The sequence below is a fragment of the Haliotis rufescens genome, unplaced genomic scaffold (genome assembly GCF_023055435.1).
Source record: "Haliotis rufescens isolate VD_foot unplaced genomic scaffold, xgHalRufe1.0.p SCAF_109, whole genome shotgun sequence".
Classification (NCBI taxonomy): Eukaryota; Metazoa; Mollusca; class Gastropoda; order Lepetellida; family Haliotidae; genus Haliotis; species Haliotis rufescens.
The window spans coordinates 832,472-848,479 of record NW_025963790.1 but is presented as its reverse complement, the minus strand read 5'-3'; the positions used below and the strand labels follow the sequence as shown (position 1 = coordinate 848,479).

Here is a 16,008-nt window from a genome sequence, read left to right as displayed (position 1 = left end):
AGTCCTATACTGTACAGGTGATTACGGGGAATATGGGCAGCCATATTATGGACAACTAAGCAGAATATTTGTTTCTTTCAAAACTTACTAAAATATGTTATGACTTTATACATAACATTACAGCTTTGCAGAAGATATCTCTGTCTGAAACCAATTCAGACCAGTGTAAACGAATTCATTTTATATCATAATGTTTCTACATTATTTACATGACACTTATCTTCATTCTTATGATCTGAACATATATTACTGAAATGTGGAGTCAAATTTGTGATTGGGAATATGAAATATATTTCAATGATCCTAGTTTGCATTTGATACATTTCATTTCAGCTCTAATAGCAGAGGTTTCACTCATCTCGTAAACTGATCAGTAATGTTTAAAAAACGTTTTAGGCATTCATGTAATCTTTTTTAAATGGTGAAGTTCCCTTGATGATTATTTAATCATTTTTGATAATTGTATGAAACAATTGATTATGTATGTCAGAAAACAGAAAGAAAACTTTTCCGCTTTTTTTTTCAACCAAAAGTAGTTAGTAGGTCACCAACGCTTTATTCAAGTCTTTCTGATCAGCGGTAGGAAACGAAAAGATCTAACAGACGCCCATAAAATAAAAGATCACCGCGTGTGGTAAAGTTAAAAGTAGACACAAATCACAGGTGTATGGGGGCATGCTTCAAACTTGTGTCACTGGCAACAGACTACAGCTTAGCAACACACGCTATAAAGCTCCATGTCCCCCATGTGTGGCGGCGTCTGGCCAGACAACAACCAGGTGTGTACAGGATGTGGACGATGGCGGTGTTTCCTCTGCTTTTGTGTGAGTTAATTTTTTCATGTTATTTACACCTAATTGTGATATCGATATGTTGTGATAACTAATGTTTGAAAACTCTCCTTTGTCACACCTTTCCTTTGTAGCTGCTGTGTTCTGAAATAACAATGCATATTCGTACATAAACTGATATGTGTATTAATGTTTCCGATATTGCATTGGTAACTTTAAGAACACGCATACAATGTATGTCAATATATTGTCTCATTGCAGCTCATGTTATTCAATATTTTGAGCCAGATGAAATGAGAAAAATTATAGCAATTTGTGACAAAGTTAAAATCTTACATAATAGGTGTCCTCACACCAGCTTATATCAACGCTGACGCTGCAGCGTGTACTGAATGTACCAATGCATACAGTGGTGAAACGACAGATACAGACTGCACGTAAGTGTGATAATTTTCTGCACAACATGGTTATTTCTATTTGCCTGCTTTGATTTAGCAATGTGAAGAATGTCTTGTGTGCACAAGGGAATGTTTTTTTCACAGTTATCCTATTGTGAGAAAGTAGAAAAGAATATTTCCATAGATGTCTACAAAAAGTAAACGAGTCTACAGTACTATTCTCATTAAATCAATAGCATGTGAATATTAATCATTATCAAACACTGGAACATTTGGGTATAGGTCAAAAAAGGGAACTGCATCTGACATCATTGTATTCAATAATGCTTTTGAAAGCCTTACAAAGGGCTAGAGTGTTGTCAGCTTGACAAATCAACTTTCAATCAAGAGTCGCCTGAGCCTCTTTGAAATTTTTGCACCTAAAAAATTGTGACAGGTTGACGCCAAAGTATAGAACTGCTGGAATATTGCTCAAACAAAGAGGGACACTTGACTCTTTGGTTGGAGCAGAACTTCCGATTCATGTGCACGGAGAAACAGATCACCATGGAGACTGAGCACAATTTGAAATTATTGTTAATCAATCTGATCCTTGACAAGCAACATATTTCGTGTCGTCTTTGATGAAATCAGTTTCATACACATTTAATAAAACCGACAATGACGACATTTTTCTGCCACATGGGCTTTACTCAGCTTTAGATTCTTGTTAGCTTGTGGTTGAGAATAACACACATTCAAAAAGAAATATAACAAGGGTGCTTACATGTATTATCTCGTTGCTGAAGTTATCAGCTAATACGATTTGCAGTTAGTAAAATAAATTCATATCTGTAATGTTAGGATGAGATTCAACATGACTTTTAATATAAGTATCTTTGCAGACACCTGAAAACGTACCTGAATTGTCTTGAGGCAGCTGCGGGATCATCAGCTGGGTGCACACTGACAGTAGCCGAGGCCACGAAAATCAAAGAGGCTACCTGCAGTAAGCAATTACCTACTAAATGGTCAATAATGGATTTTTATCTTGCCATTTTCAAAAACAACTCTTTTTGTGAGAAATGCGTTTGTGGTAAATATAAGGGCTTCCTAAATTTACGATGTTATACAAGTTCCTTATTCCAATTTATCTGAAATGAGCACGAGAAAACTGATGCAATGGTTCTCCTTGGTTTCAGCTGCAGCTTTGGTCTCACCTTGCTCATGCCAAAGAACCTTCTGGGGAAGTGATCTAGCTGGGAACAGAGCGTGCGAGTAAATACCTCATTATAATACAAACTGTACTGTTAACCTGCATTAAACGAATCAATTTCGGATTATCTTTATTGTACATTATCCGTTTTTATAGGGTAGCATATGATGTCATCTGCTATTTAAAGAATTCAATGCTATTTACATCATGCATGTAGAAAACAGGCAACGTGTTATTCTGTCCACTGCTATAAAATTGTTTTTGAAGGCCCCTGAAGACCTACATCGAATGTCTCACCGACGCAGGTGAAGCAGACACGTGTGTGGCTGGAGTCAAAGCATCTACACTTGTCTTGTTGCCTTCGGCGAGACTGGAAACTCTTACATGTAGTAAGTATTATGTAGAAGTCTAGTGGTTCGCTCATCACATTTCTGGTGTCCCCCCACCCACTGTAAGTTTGTTGTTTTCAATCACATTTGAGTTTTATTTGCATAAACGAAACTTCGCTGTTATGCACACTATGACGTTCAGCGTATACAACGTTCAGTTTAATAGTTACCATAAATGGATTTTATCAAATAAACATAGTTATACTCGAATTTTGTTTTATAAGAATCAATTTGGAAATATATAAACTTGGTTTTGTGATGAATTTATTAAATGGCAAGTGCCTTGACCGAGGCTCGTGTTATTGTTTTACCCCAGGATTGTTGGTGGACGATGTTTATTGTACTCCTTGTAGTGAAGATAAATAATGCGTGTTTCTGCGTGTGCTATCACATCTGTCAGAACGACTGTCATGTAATTAATATATATAATGTATTCTCTCTGTTGTGTAGATTCTGGAGTTTCTAACCTGAGGATGTGCAGTACGATCCTTGCTTTCCTTCCCTTCATCCTGATGGCGTTTCTTCGTTGATAGACCAGTCAACTGCTAAACATGCTCTGTAGCTGTGTGTCACTTTATTATTACTTTTAACCCTTCTATAATGATTGTCTCCTCGCTGTAAAGCTGAAATAATGCGGATATGACGTTAAATCTTAACTCACTCTGATGATTGCAGTTCTTCTCTTTGTAGGTGCATTCAGTACAATATAAGTAACATATCATCTTTGTCAATCATTGGACATTTGTACATTTGCTACATGTATTAAGTCAAATGATTTTGTCAGTGATTTCGTGTAATTTAACAAAGATACGGTATACTGGCTAAAGGGACACAAAACAATTACTGTTCGCGTACGTACAATTAGACAATACTGATGACACTTTCTGATGACGTGGCTCTCCAAACACCGATGAATAGAAACTGCCATCAACCCTTTAGTCACTTTGATAGTATAAGCAACTGTTAATTTATCTTACATTTACCAGGCTCAGATGACGACGCATATCTCAAGTACTTACATGCATACAAGATTTTCGAATGTCATACTTAATAAACGCATTGTAGTAATTATTGAGAATGTTGTTTTTTAAAGTGTTGGCAATCGGATAATAATAGTTAGAATGTAAATATCAAATGCAGAATATGCAATGGATTTAATGAAACTGTCGAACACCTTGTCAGCGGATGCCCAGTTTGGCACAAACACAGTATTAAAGCGACATGATGGAGTTTTATTATGGTGTTCGCCATGCTTGTGGTTTTGACACAGAGGTCGATCCATGGTACGACCCAGAATGTGTAGAGGGCATCATGGAAAACGATGATTATAAAATTCTTTGGAAAAGGCCCGAATATAGCCTCATACCTATCCAGACCAACAAAACTGATCTAGTCCTTTTTAATAGACCCAATGATATCATCATTACCATTGACTTCTATGTCCCTTTTGACAAGAAGGTGACAAGATTCATGAAAACCATGGCAAACATGCAGACCTGTCATACTTGCATCCCAAGTACCAAGTTCTCCGACTCCCTAATGGTGCCTTAGTTTTGGTACCTCCCAATCTGTTGACTGACATATCGAGAGTACCTGGGTTTGCTGCCAGGAACAATCCCTTCCGGCACTCAGGGTAATGCAGAAGGCTGCAGTGTTGGGGAGTCTTCACATTCTCTGAAAAGTCCTCGGTGGGTTCGACAAGGCAGCACTTCTTGGCCTGGGCTGCATGTAGAGGGGATAAGGGCCCTGAGCTGATGATGGGCCTAACCAGCCTGACTGTGCGAGGATCACCCGAACTCTCTTTGCTGCATTTATTTCTTCTTTAATCTGTCAAATATGAGAATAATCATTGTCTCTGAATCTGGATGTGGTAGAGTGAGTGGATGATTATTTCTAAATATCGCAGTCAGATGCATTCCAGATATATCAACATATAAGTTAAATGAGTCTTGCGGCGAGCATAAGAAATGATCCACGACTTTGTGCACAATGTCACAGCCGGGTCACAGAGCTTGACCATACGTTTCACATTACTCGGCTCTTCAAAGTTGTATACACTTGAATTTCGAAAGGGGCATATGCTTGAATAAATGAGGCTTCAAAAGTTTAGAACAATTATTTGGAATTGTTATCTGAAGTTTACTCAGAAAAAAATATGTGAAATGGCTCAATGACTTTATCATTGATAACGTCAGTTGGAAGCTACTTATCTCAAATTATATTTGATGGTATCGTCCTTTATTTACACATAGTAACTGAAAAGGGCATTTTCTTTTTTTATTTCCGAGACGCCATTAGAGTATTAATTATTCCCCTATTGTATGTAAACTTTAGTTATGGAATAACTAGGATTTTCACTTATTACCAAAAGTACTATCCTACACGCGTAAATATGTTGGGATATAAAAATAGTAAAGTCTTCGATGAAATTGCTGGGCAAGACGATGGTTAAGATAGAGTTTGTATAATATAATGTTGTTAAGAACTTCACAGTCCGCCCGTTTTTACCGTTTTTTGGATCAGTAGTGCGTAATAACCGCCAGAAGTTTCAAATGTTCATTGACTCGACGAGGCATACTGTATATGAGTCTCCCAATGGCGATTTGAGGAAGTCTGTCCTCCTCTTGTAGCGCCTGGTCAAGTCCAGCCAACGTGGTCGACGTATCGTGTCCCAGACGAGTTCAGTGGAGTTGGGTCTGGGCCCATTGCTGGTCATGACATTCTATGGATGTTGTGCTGCTGGAGGTGAGCATTGACGATTCGTGTACGATGAGCACGGACGTTGTTGTCCTGAAAGACAAAACCTCGACCAACAGGCCTTGCAAACGGGACCCCGAAAGTTCTCGCCAGTATCCTTTCCTTGCACATTATAGAATTGGGTTCGGTAAGTCACAGTGCTGCCTCCTCAGACCAAATCTGTCATGATGTCTCAGGTTGTTATTGGCTTGACGTTCATTACGACATCGCCAGATATGGCCAATCCCATGAAGGAAGTGCAAAGTGAACCGGGACTCATCTGTAAACATGACCCGTTACAAGCAACGATTACCCCCCGTTTTGACGTCGTGTACATCATTAACGTCTTTTGGCAATATGACGATTTTTTTAGCTGCGGCACAACACATGACCGTTGAGCAATGGAGATGAGCTACATGTACATTTCTAATCGTTTGAGCGGTAACTCGTACTTCAGTAGCCTGGTAAAAGTAATTTGATTTCCCGGTTTGAGGTGGATTTCATAGATCCTGGTTTGGGATCAATTGATCCTGTAATTTTGTCGTTGACATGGGACGCGCTGTACGGGCTCGGTCATCAACATTTAGGGTTTGTTGGTACCTGTTCACAGACTGTGAAACATGGAACATATTGGCCACTGCACGCTTCCAGCATGTCAAAAGCCCATATATGTTTCTCGCGTTGCAGACGCCTCATCGCTAGTTCATACCAAAGCAATCAAGTAAATATCACCTATTTGGGTGGGTGAGGATGAGGATGGTTTTACACCGCTATTAGCAATATTCCAGCAATATCACAGCGGGGGACACCAGACACATTGTACCCATGTCAGGAATCGAACTCGTGTCTTCGGCGTGACGAGCAATCGTTTCAACCACCAGGCTACCTGACCGCCCTCTTACCTCTATGATAAGCAGAGTTATTAAACTTGACACAAATAATGGTCCACATTTGTTAATCGACCTTCCTTGAAAGTGTCTCTTGGACAGTTGAAGTCATCCCTTGTTTATGACAACAGTCTTGTACAGTGTTTTTGTCCCTCTGAAACGTTACGCCTGTGTAGACTGTAGTATGGCTCTGAGGTTATTCAGTTTTCGTGTTTGTTTTTTTGCGTACCACCGCAGTCGGCAATTTTCCTGCTATATGGCGGTGGTCTGTAAATAATCAAATCTTGACCAGATAATCCAATGATTGACTTTTATCACCATCAATCAATGCAATTGTGACATGATGACATGCATCAGAGCTCCTAACCTACAGATCTCGTGTGCCGCCTTTTAAGACAAGCATGAGTTTCTTAAGACCAAAACACCTACTACTATTGATAATAATATACATAGAAATATAAATACCTCCAAGAGATCGACTCGTGAAGATCCGGGGTATAATATGTCTATAGCAACCCATGCTTGCCGTAAAAGGCGACTATAGGGATCGGGTGGTCAGGCTCGCTGATTTGGTTGATGCATGTCGTCGATCCCAATTGCGTGGATCGATACTCATTATATCAATCACTGGGTTGTCTGGTCCAGACTCGATTATTTACAGACCCCCGTCCTGGAATATTGCTGAGTGCGGCGTTAAACACAAACAAACAAACATATGTTTAATAATTATGTAGGAGTTTTTACATAGGACCCCGTCCACAATCAAGAAGAAAACATTTTTACTCCATTAACACTTACCTTTAATATATGTATTTAACTACCTAAGACTTGATAAGAATGATGGTACAATCTGATGTCTCATCCCTGAACATACTTCATATTATTGGTATTAGGCTTAGCTAAGGACTATTTATGTTATTGTTCTCAATCTTCAAATTATCTCTTTACCTTCTATAACTTTGACTTCAACGTTCACCCAAAGTGCGACGTCATATTACAGTTTCACCTTTACGTAAGTACGCGTGTTGCTCAGACAGCACCAAGGACCCCGCACTTATCTGGTGGCACCCCCAACAACAATGAAGTGTTGTGTAATCCATTCGCGTCGTTTTCCCCTCAGTGTGATTACTTCAGTTTGGGTGGTTGAGTTCAGAATTTACTGCGCCGTATCTGTGCACTTGTGAGCAGTGCAAACTGTAAAGAGGACAAACAAACGTCCTGTTAGTGAAGGGCAATCTATCGCAGTGTGCCACATCTCAACAGTTGTGACGCACCGCCAGACAAAACACAGGGGTAAAGATAGGGGTTGACCATATTCTTCTTAGATACGGTGAAGGTGTTTTAAATTTATGATGTGTCTCTGCAAGGTGGACAAACAATATGTGTAAAACTCTTGACAGAAAAACGACATGCATGTATCGAGCCTTTGAGCAAGACATGTCTGTACATGGTTGTGTGATACCCGGAGTTGTTGAAGGAGATGTAACCCAGACTGTAAGTAATATGTGCTATTAGTTCAACTATTCTTTTAGTTCACTGCATTAGTGTATACACTAGTCTAGGGTAACATAATTACCTTTTCAGAGTTTAAATATATCACTGATAGATTCGTAACATTTCATGTTGGGTCATGGATTAAGTATTAAGTATTAATATTAAGTAATACGTTCTAGTCAGGATGATTACTCACACTTTGTGGATTGTATTACACAGTGTTTACATGTTCTCTATCATAAGCGTGCCCAACTTTCAGAAACTTAACAATTTAAGTTAAATGTCTAAATCAATTTGCGATTAACATTGTCAAATTATTTGCAATATGTCTTCACACTATACTATAGCTAAACCATATTCATGTACTTAAAAATACTTCAATGTCAATCATGTTGTACTAATAAATATGTTATATTCATCAATATCTATCTATTGCCAATCAAACTTGTTTTATCTGTTTCTGCGGATAATCTAGACCAGTTATTCTCTTATATTTACATAGTCTAGAGCCCCAGCCGTGTGGTACATCCCATTATCACACACTTACATTGACAGCTTCACATATTACCAAAACAAACTGACCAAATCACATAGACCATGTCACGTGAGGTTGTCCGATCCCTGACAACAAGCATGAGGGACTGTCGTGAATCGTCGTATTCTAAAACATGTATATGGTACGACACGAAGCCAAGCAACCAAGAATTATAGACTCAATGTCAAATTGTCAAAGATGTTGCAGTATATTTCAAACAAAAACACAATTCATATCCATTTTACATGTCACATTTATATTGCTTACGCAGAATGGATTTAGTATCGAAATTATGACGTCACTGCATTGCACTCAGTCATAGTACTGCATAATCTCATCAATGGAATGTCGTTGCATGTTAGAAGTTGTGGGAAATGATTAAACGCGAACCTGTTTATCGAAATTAGGAATAAAACAGAACATATACATAGAGTTTGATGTTCACATAGACAAACGTCAGCTTTATGTGTGATTAAAGTGTGTGTTTTTTTTAAAAAAAGGTAAATACTATTAATTTCACATTTATGCAACACCATTTACACAGTGAATGGTTTAAGTGTTTATTTGGTGCTGTTGCTAACATTTACATTATGCGCGATACAATGCACACTAAACCAATTCCTTTTTCATTTCGACAGTTAGATTAAATAATAGAGATGTCAGTATTACATATCTTAGGAAATGTCATATACTTTTCCATACAGACGATTGGATATTTTTAGGAACAAAAAAACTCATTATATAAATCAATAATTTGTAAAGTGTTGTCATATAGATACATTTCTATGCATCCTAAGTATTTTTAGTAGTTCAGTTGTTAGTTTGACTACAATCCTGCCTTAATTAAAGAACTACTACTAACTGTTCAGCTATATTCACGGTAGTAGTTTTGGTTTGGGAAATCAAAAGACTATCGGTACTCAATCAATACTTTAACTATGACCAAACCCTGCAGCAAATCTGGAGTTTATGCTTGTCTTTTTGACGAGTGTTGATACTTTTGCATTAGGTTACTTGTACGAATTTGATCTCGAAGTATTATCTCATCGGAGGACAACTCTCTTTGTTCTAACCCTATAAATCCTAAGACTAGTGCATTGTTGGACATTCAGCCTTGGGGTTAACCATGAACAGATTATTTTAAGATCACCTCCTCAAACGCTGCAAGGATGAATGGGGGATATCGTGATTTGGCTGCACGTTGTATTGTGGCATGAACTATGTACTTGTTAAAATAACGTTCAATGATGACTGCCAAGTTTTGAATACCACGTGAAAAGTTAATATTTGGATAAAGATTTCTTACTTCAAACATCATGTTATATGATCTAGATTGAAAATAAATATTGCAACCAAATGTAATCTTTATGTACGTTTAAAATATGTTTTGCAAGCTTACAAACCATCATATCGTACAGATCTGCATAGAGCTGTGAACATCGCCAGGAGTTGCGTCATCAAAATCATTGAATAAACTTAGTTAGTTAGAACTTAGAATTCTCGATTAATCTGAAACAATACATTTTTTTACCTGCAGTCCAAATAGTTAATTAAATCTTCTTCGATCTACTTACTAAATGATCCCTGAAATCCTAAATTTATGACAATAACGATATAATGTCTTGAACAGCATTTCACTGACAAGGGTTTCACAACGTGTCCGTTAACTGTTTGAGGCAGGACCAAAGCATTTCAGATCGGAGACATTTCGTCATTGTGTTAAACCCATGACTACTTGTGTTTTGCTGACAGATAAAAGATTATAAGTGAGTTGCATCACCCACTAAACTCAACATCAGCACATCCTGGCTGTTAAGGGATGCAACACTGCACAACGTGTGGCGGATTCGGCAACTAGAATGTAGACTCCCTGCACTTTTAATACACTAGGTCAAGTTGTTACTATAAATGTGTTTGTAAAACCGAGTAACAGCTAAAAATACCAGTACAGGTTCTGACCAATGCGTAAATGAAGCAGCATTACAGTTGACGCCACGTTAACTCCATATGGCAGATACGACTATTGAACTCGTACAAGCAGATTGGATGACAAATTGTAATTGTAAACGCACCCATAACGAACAATCAGTGGCATTAATCACAGGACATAGCAACGTGGACGTATTGGACTCTATCTTGTCAATTGAGGCCCGCATGTTATCCCCTTTACTTGCATTGCAAATTAACAGATGTATGTGTCAGGAATTTTGTGAATATATTAACCATGAATTGTGTCCAGGTTACCCACGAGACATCAACAGGTACATGTATACATTTTGTATGGAAATAGCGAGACTATATTGATATTTATTCCAAAGAATTGTGGCCGCTGTGTTGAGTTGTAATTGTAAACGCACCCATAACGAACTATCAGTAGCATTAATCACAGAAATACTCTCAAGAAATATTTCAAACTTTCCATGTAAACACAAGAAATTATTTATATTGAAAAATATGATAAGGCAATATTTGAGCATGTGGTGATTGCACATGTATAATGTCATGCATAAAATATGCATTGGTATGAGAATTTTGGCTCGGACACGAAGTCTAGAAGCTTTTTGAGACTGTCAACATTGTTTCAACAAAATCAAAACAGCAAAAGTTACAAGTTAAGCTGGTGATCAATGCATATGCCAAGTTTAGATGGTTTTCATGTTATTGCTCGGGATAGGATGGGTATAACGACTTCGAAAAGATGCTTGTATTGTTTCTTTAATCATTATAAACCCGTAGTACAAAAGGGTAAAAAACCTGTACATGTCAGCACTTGAGTAATGGTGATAAGACCTTTGAGTAGGTGTAGAAACCACTGATTTGAAACACGTGCTTTTTCCGGAAGTTTGAAAAAAAAGGTAAGAAAAGATAACTCTTATTGACTTAGATAGAAAGTGAAGCGTCCGTAAAATATTGCCTCGTAAGGGGCAAGACACTCCCCTTCTGATTTCGCATAGAAATCACACATAATTGAAATGTCGCTGTAATGTCACATATCTCGCAGACACAAGTGGAATTAAAACAAGCGAACAAGGTTCACAACTGGACGGTTGTAAGTCACACACTTATCGTTCTTGTACACACGAATCGCGGCTTTGCGGACAAGGTTATCTTGTCCAGGAAACACTGTTTCCACAACACCAAGAGGCCACTCATTCCTTGCACAATTGTCTTTCACAAGAACAACATCTCCTTCTTGCAGGTTAGGCTGGGAAATCTTCCATTTCGACCTGGTTTGAAGACTCTGCAAGTAGTCAAGTCTCCATCTTCGCCAAAACTCTTCTGCAAGTGTCTGGACATACATCCACTGAGACTTGCATATATTTTTGACATCTAGAGACAGATCAAAATTTGGGGTGTGTGCCGTTTTTTGAGTCAATAACATTGCAGGTGATAAGATCATCGGTTGTTCAGGGTCAGTCGTGATGGATGTGATAGGTCGAGCATTGATGATTGCCGTCACTTCAGCCATAAGGGTCGAGAGTACTTCATGGGTTAACCGTTTTGTGTTCAGGAGCATAGCATCAAGTATTCTCCGAGAAGTCCCAATCATTCGCTCCCATACACCTCCCATGTGAGATGAGTGAGGGGTGTTGAACAACCAAACCACACCATTGTTGTACAGGAAGTCTTGCACAGGCCCATCTTCTACATTAACAGCAGTGACATTAAGGGATTCAATAGCACCAATGAAATTTGTTCCCCTATCAGAACGGAATTGCTTGACTTCCCCTCTTAAGGCAATAAACCTTCTGAGACAGTTTATGAATGAGGAGCTTGTCATTTCTTCAACGAGTTCAATGTGTACTGCACGTATCATTAGGCAGGTAAACAATATCGCCCATCGTTTGCTGTTTGCACTACCACCTCTTGTACGACGAGTCACAATTTCCCATGGTCCGAAAGCGTCAACACCAACATAAGTGAATGGTGGGCATGGCACCAAGCGGTCTGGAGGCAAATCTGACATCATTTGAGTTTCTGGTTTTCGTCTGAGCCGATTGCACGTGACACACTTGCTGATTAGAGATGACACCAGTCTTTTTGCCCCAATAATCCAGTAACCTGCCGATTTCAGAGCACCTTCCGTCAGATGTCTTCCTTGATGTCTTACCCTGTCATGGTAGTGGTGTACAAGAAGTTTTGCAACATGGTTTCTCTTGGGAATGATAATGGGATGAATCTCACACGCTGTCAGTTTGCTGTTCTTCAGTCTTCCTCCTACCCTAAGAACGCCTTGTTCATCTAAAGCAGGTGAGAGGGACAAGATCGAGCTTTTCCTTGGAAGTGGCTTCTGGTTTTGCAGACACATGATCTCCTCAGAGTAAGCTTCCCTTTGGACTGCTTTGACAATGAAGACCTCTGCATCCTTAAATCCTTCTACATTTCTGAAGTCTTTACACTGGTGCCAACCAACACATGAACTGTTAGTTTTGGTGAAGGATCTTGCAATGTGTTTCAGATGTGAGATTGTCTTTACAAGTTTTTTCCAACTAGAAAATCTCGTAAAGCGATCAGTGGCAAGTTGTTGCGGCGCAGCTATAGAGACTGAGGTTTTAGTCGACTTGAGTTCAGCTCTAACCTCTTTATCATTGTCTGGGTCGACAAGCGAGAAAAGTTGTGAGTCACACATATCAGATGTATCACTTTGGCTCAGGACATCAGGTCCTCTTAACCAAAGGCTATCACTGTAGCACAATGATGTCACAGACCTCGTTGCTTGATCAGCTGGATTTATGTTTGATGGCACATAGTTCCACTGTTTTGGTTGTGAAGATTGGCGAATTCTGTCAATCCTGTTTGCGACATACACATGGAATCTTCGTTTCTCATTGCATATATAACCCAATACGACGCGGCTGTCTGTGAAAAAATGCAGGCATTCTGCCTGAATGTCAAGCTGCTGGAGTAGGACATCTGCCATCTCTGCAGATAGAACAGCAGCACACAACTCTAACCGAGGTATGGTATGTCCATGACGTGGGGCTACTTTGGACTTGCCCAGCAAGAAACTCAGTGTACTGGTGCCATTGACGTCGTACATCTTGAGGTAAGCAACAGCACCTATTGCTTCCTTCGAAGCATCAGAGAATATATGAATCTCTTTGGTAAGGGAATCAGACATTCAGATTTTTGAATAAGGTCTTGGGATGACAACATTTTCAAGATTCTTGAGGGAGTCACACCAGTTCTGCCACTGAGATAAGTAAGAAGAGGGAAGGGGGTCATCCCAACCAGAGGTTGTTGACATTAGTTCCCTAAGCAACAGTTTCTCTTTGATGACAACTGGTGCTGCAAAGCCCACAGGGTCGTAGAGGCTGTTTATGGTAGACAATACCCCGCGCCTGGTGAAGGGCTTCCTCTCGGCACAGACTTGGAAGGTGAAAGTGTCTTTGTTAATATCCCAGGATAGGCCAAGGCTTCTTTGAGGTGGAGGAGTGGTTGTGTTGAAGTCCAAGTCCTTGATGTCCTTGGCGAGGTCCTCTGCATCAAACGCAGCTAGCACAGTTCGACTGTTGGAGGCTATCTTGTGTAGTCTTATGTTACCCCCATGTTGGAGCGCACTCTGGGTTCTCTGAATCAGATCGATGGCTTTTTCCTCTGTTGGGACGGACAGCAGTCCGTCATCAACATAAAAGTCATTCTCAACGAACCATTTCACATCAACGTCAGCATTTTCCACTGATCGTCTGAGACCATAGGTAGCGACTGCAGGAGAGGGTGAATTCCCAAACACATGAGCAGTCATTCTGTACTCAATCAAGTCTTGGCTTGGATCATTATTTCTGTACCAGAAGAATCTGAGGTAGTCACGATGAGATGGCTTCACCTTGAAGCAGTAAAACATTTGCTCCACATCTGCCGTCACTGCAAAGGATTCTGTTCGGAACCTGAGAAGGATTCCCAACAGATTGTTTGTGAGGTCAGGACCAGTCATTAGGACACTGTTCAGAGAGACGCCATTGTACTTCGCAGATGAATCAAATACACCCCTGATTTGTCCTGGTTTCTTGGCATTGTAAACACCAAACAAGGGCAAGTACCAACACTCTTGATCCTTTTCCAATGGAGGGGCTATTTCTGCATGTCCCTTGTCTATGACTTTCACCATGAATGTTGTCATATGTTCTCGCTTTGTTTGATCTTTGCACATGCTGGAGTCCAATAGTTTTGCTCGATGAATGGCATGGAATTTGTTGCATGGCAGCCTGGCACGATCTTGTCGAAATGGTAGTGGAGCAGTCCAACAGCCATCACTATCCTTTGAGAATTCAGCATCCATAATCCTCAGGAATTGCTTGTCTTCAATAGACAAAGTCTGCGTTTCGTCAAGTCTTGTTTTCTGAAAGACACTCTCCTCAAAGTCATTTCTCTCGTTCACTTCAAAATTATTAGGACAGGGCTCCATGATTGTTGTTCGACCATCCCTGAGCATGTGAGTCTTGTTAACTATTACCACATCCGGTTTGTGTACCTGCCCGAGACAGACTTCCCCAATTATTGCCCAGCCAAGGTGCAACTTCTGGGCATACGGTGCATCAGGCAGTCCAATGCGGTGATCAAGTACATGATGAGCTGCTAGCAGGTCACGTCCTATGAGCAACAGAATGTCTGCACCTGAATCAATAGGTGGGATGTACTCAGCAATGTCCCTTAAGTGAGGATGATGAATAGCTGTTTCTGGAGTAGGGATCTCCTCTCGCACATTTGGAATCTCATTACACTCTATCAAGGTAGGTAAATGTAATGACGAGGACCCGTCTAAGGCTTGAATGACATATCCTGATGCTCGTCGGCCAGACATTGTCACACAACCAGCACAAGATGAGAGTGTGTATTCAACTTCATCTCCATCTTCATGAAAATTATCAAAGAACTCACTTTTTGCAAGTGACTGGTTGCTCTGATCATGGATAACAGCTTATGAGAATAAGTACTGTTCTGGACATCCTTTTGGAAATACCTTGACTAGCAGAGTCTTGGCACATGACTTGCCGCCAACCAAATTATCACATATCTGTGTGCAAGCTGACATCGTTATTGGCTTCTCTTCATGATGTGACGCCGACAGAGCGGTAACGTTTCTCTCCCCTTCATGCTTCCTCAGCGAAGTCCTGCTGTCTGCAACTTTAGCGGAGGTTTCTCCCTCATTGTAACTGTGCATGGCGGTAGCATGATGAACACTCCCACAAAAGAAACACTGAATGCTACACTTGCATTCACGCGCAGTGTGCTGAGTTGATTCACAACACTTGAAGCATATTCTATGCTTACCAAGAAAGTCCTTTCTCTCACTCAGAGACAGACGTCGGAACCCCTTACAATAATTAAGAGTATGTCCCTCCGATTTATCGTGGTAGGGACAGAGTCTAACTCGTTCCGTAACATTGTCTTTCTCCCCGATGTCAGTTTTCTTTGACAACAGTTTGAAGTTTGGGTTGATATTCAAGGGATGAAATTTCTTTGTGGAATTTGGCGCTGACTGTGAGTCATAAAGAAAGCTTGGATCATTTCGTATTCTAGCCTGTCTGCTTATGAATTCTGAGAACACAGAAAAGGGAGGATAAGCAACATGATACCGTTCC

At 39.9% G+C, this 16,008-nt stretch overlaps 3 protein-coding genes across 3 annotated transcripts; 1 reads left to right on the top strand and 2 right to left on the bottom strand.

Moving 5' to 3' along the window:
- The first annotated feature begins 711 nt into the window (after positions 1-711).
- On the top strand, positions 712-3,841 carry LOC124120797. Its single transcript, XM_046483660.2, has 6 exons — positions 712-824; positions 1,135-1,228; positions 2,074-2,177; positions 2,371-2,446; positions 2,652-2,773; positions 3,224-3,841. The coding sequence occupies exons 1-6, from the start codon at positions 791-793 to the stop codon at positions 3,301-3,303; spliced, it is 510 nt and encodes a 169-aa protein (XP_046339616.2). The 5' UTR covers positions 712-790; the 3' UTR covers positions 3,304-3,841.
- A 7,597-nt stretch (positions 3,842-11,438) lies between these two features.
- On the bottom strand, positions 11,439-13,547 carry LOC125377955. Its single transcript, XM_048392091.1, has one exon. The coding sequence runs from the start codon at positions 13,545-13,547 to the stop codon at positions 11,439-11,441; it is 2,109 nt and encodes a 702-aa protein (XP_048248048.1).
- Positions 13,548-15,227, bottom strand: LOC124126721. The gene has a single exon (XM_048392090.1). It carries the CDS (start codon positions 15,225-15,227, stop codon positions 13,548-13,550), a length of 1,680 nt encoding a protein of 559 aa, XP_048248047.1.
- Between the last annotated feature and the right edge of the window lie 781 nt (positions 15,228-16,008).

What these genes read in the sequence shown, in the direction of transcription:
- LOC125377955 (XM_048392091.1), bottom strand. Translation starts at nt 13,547, where the DNA reads ATGTCTGATTCCCTTACCAAAGAGATTCATATATTCTCTGATGCTTCG.
- LOC124120797 (XM_046483660.2), top strand. Translation starts at nt 791, where the DNA reads ATGTGGACGATGGCGGTGTTTCCTCTGCTTTTGT. An exon ending in AATCAAAGAGGCTACCTGCA is followed by an intron (nt 2,178 to 2,370) that starts GTAAGCAATTAC and finishes CCTTGGTTTCAG; the next exon opens with CTGCAGCTTTGGTCTCACCT. An exon ending in ACTGGAAACTCTTACATGTA is followed by an intron (nt 2,774 to 3,223) that starts GTAAGTATTATG and finishes TCTGTTGTGTAG; the next exon opens with ATTCTGGAGTTTCTAACCTG.
- LOC124126721 (XM_048392090.1), bottom strand. Translation starts at nt 15,227, where the DNA reads ATGTCTGGCCGACGAGCATCAGGATATGTCATTCAAGCCTTAGACGGG.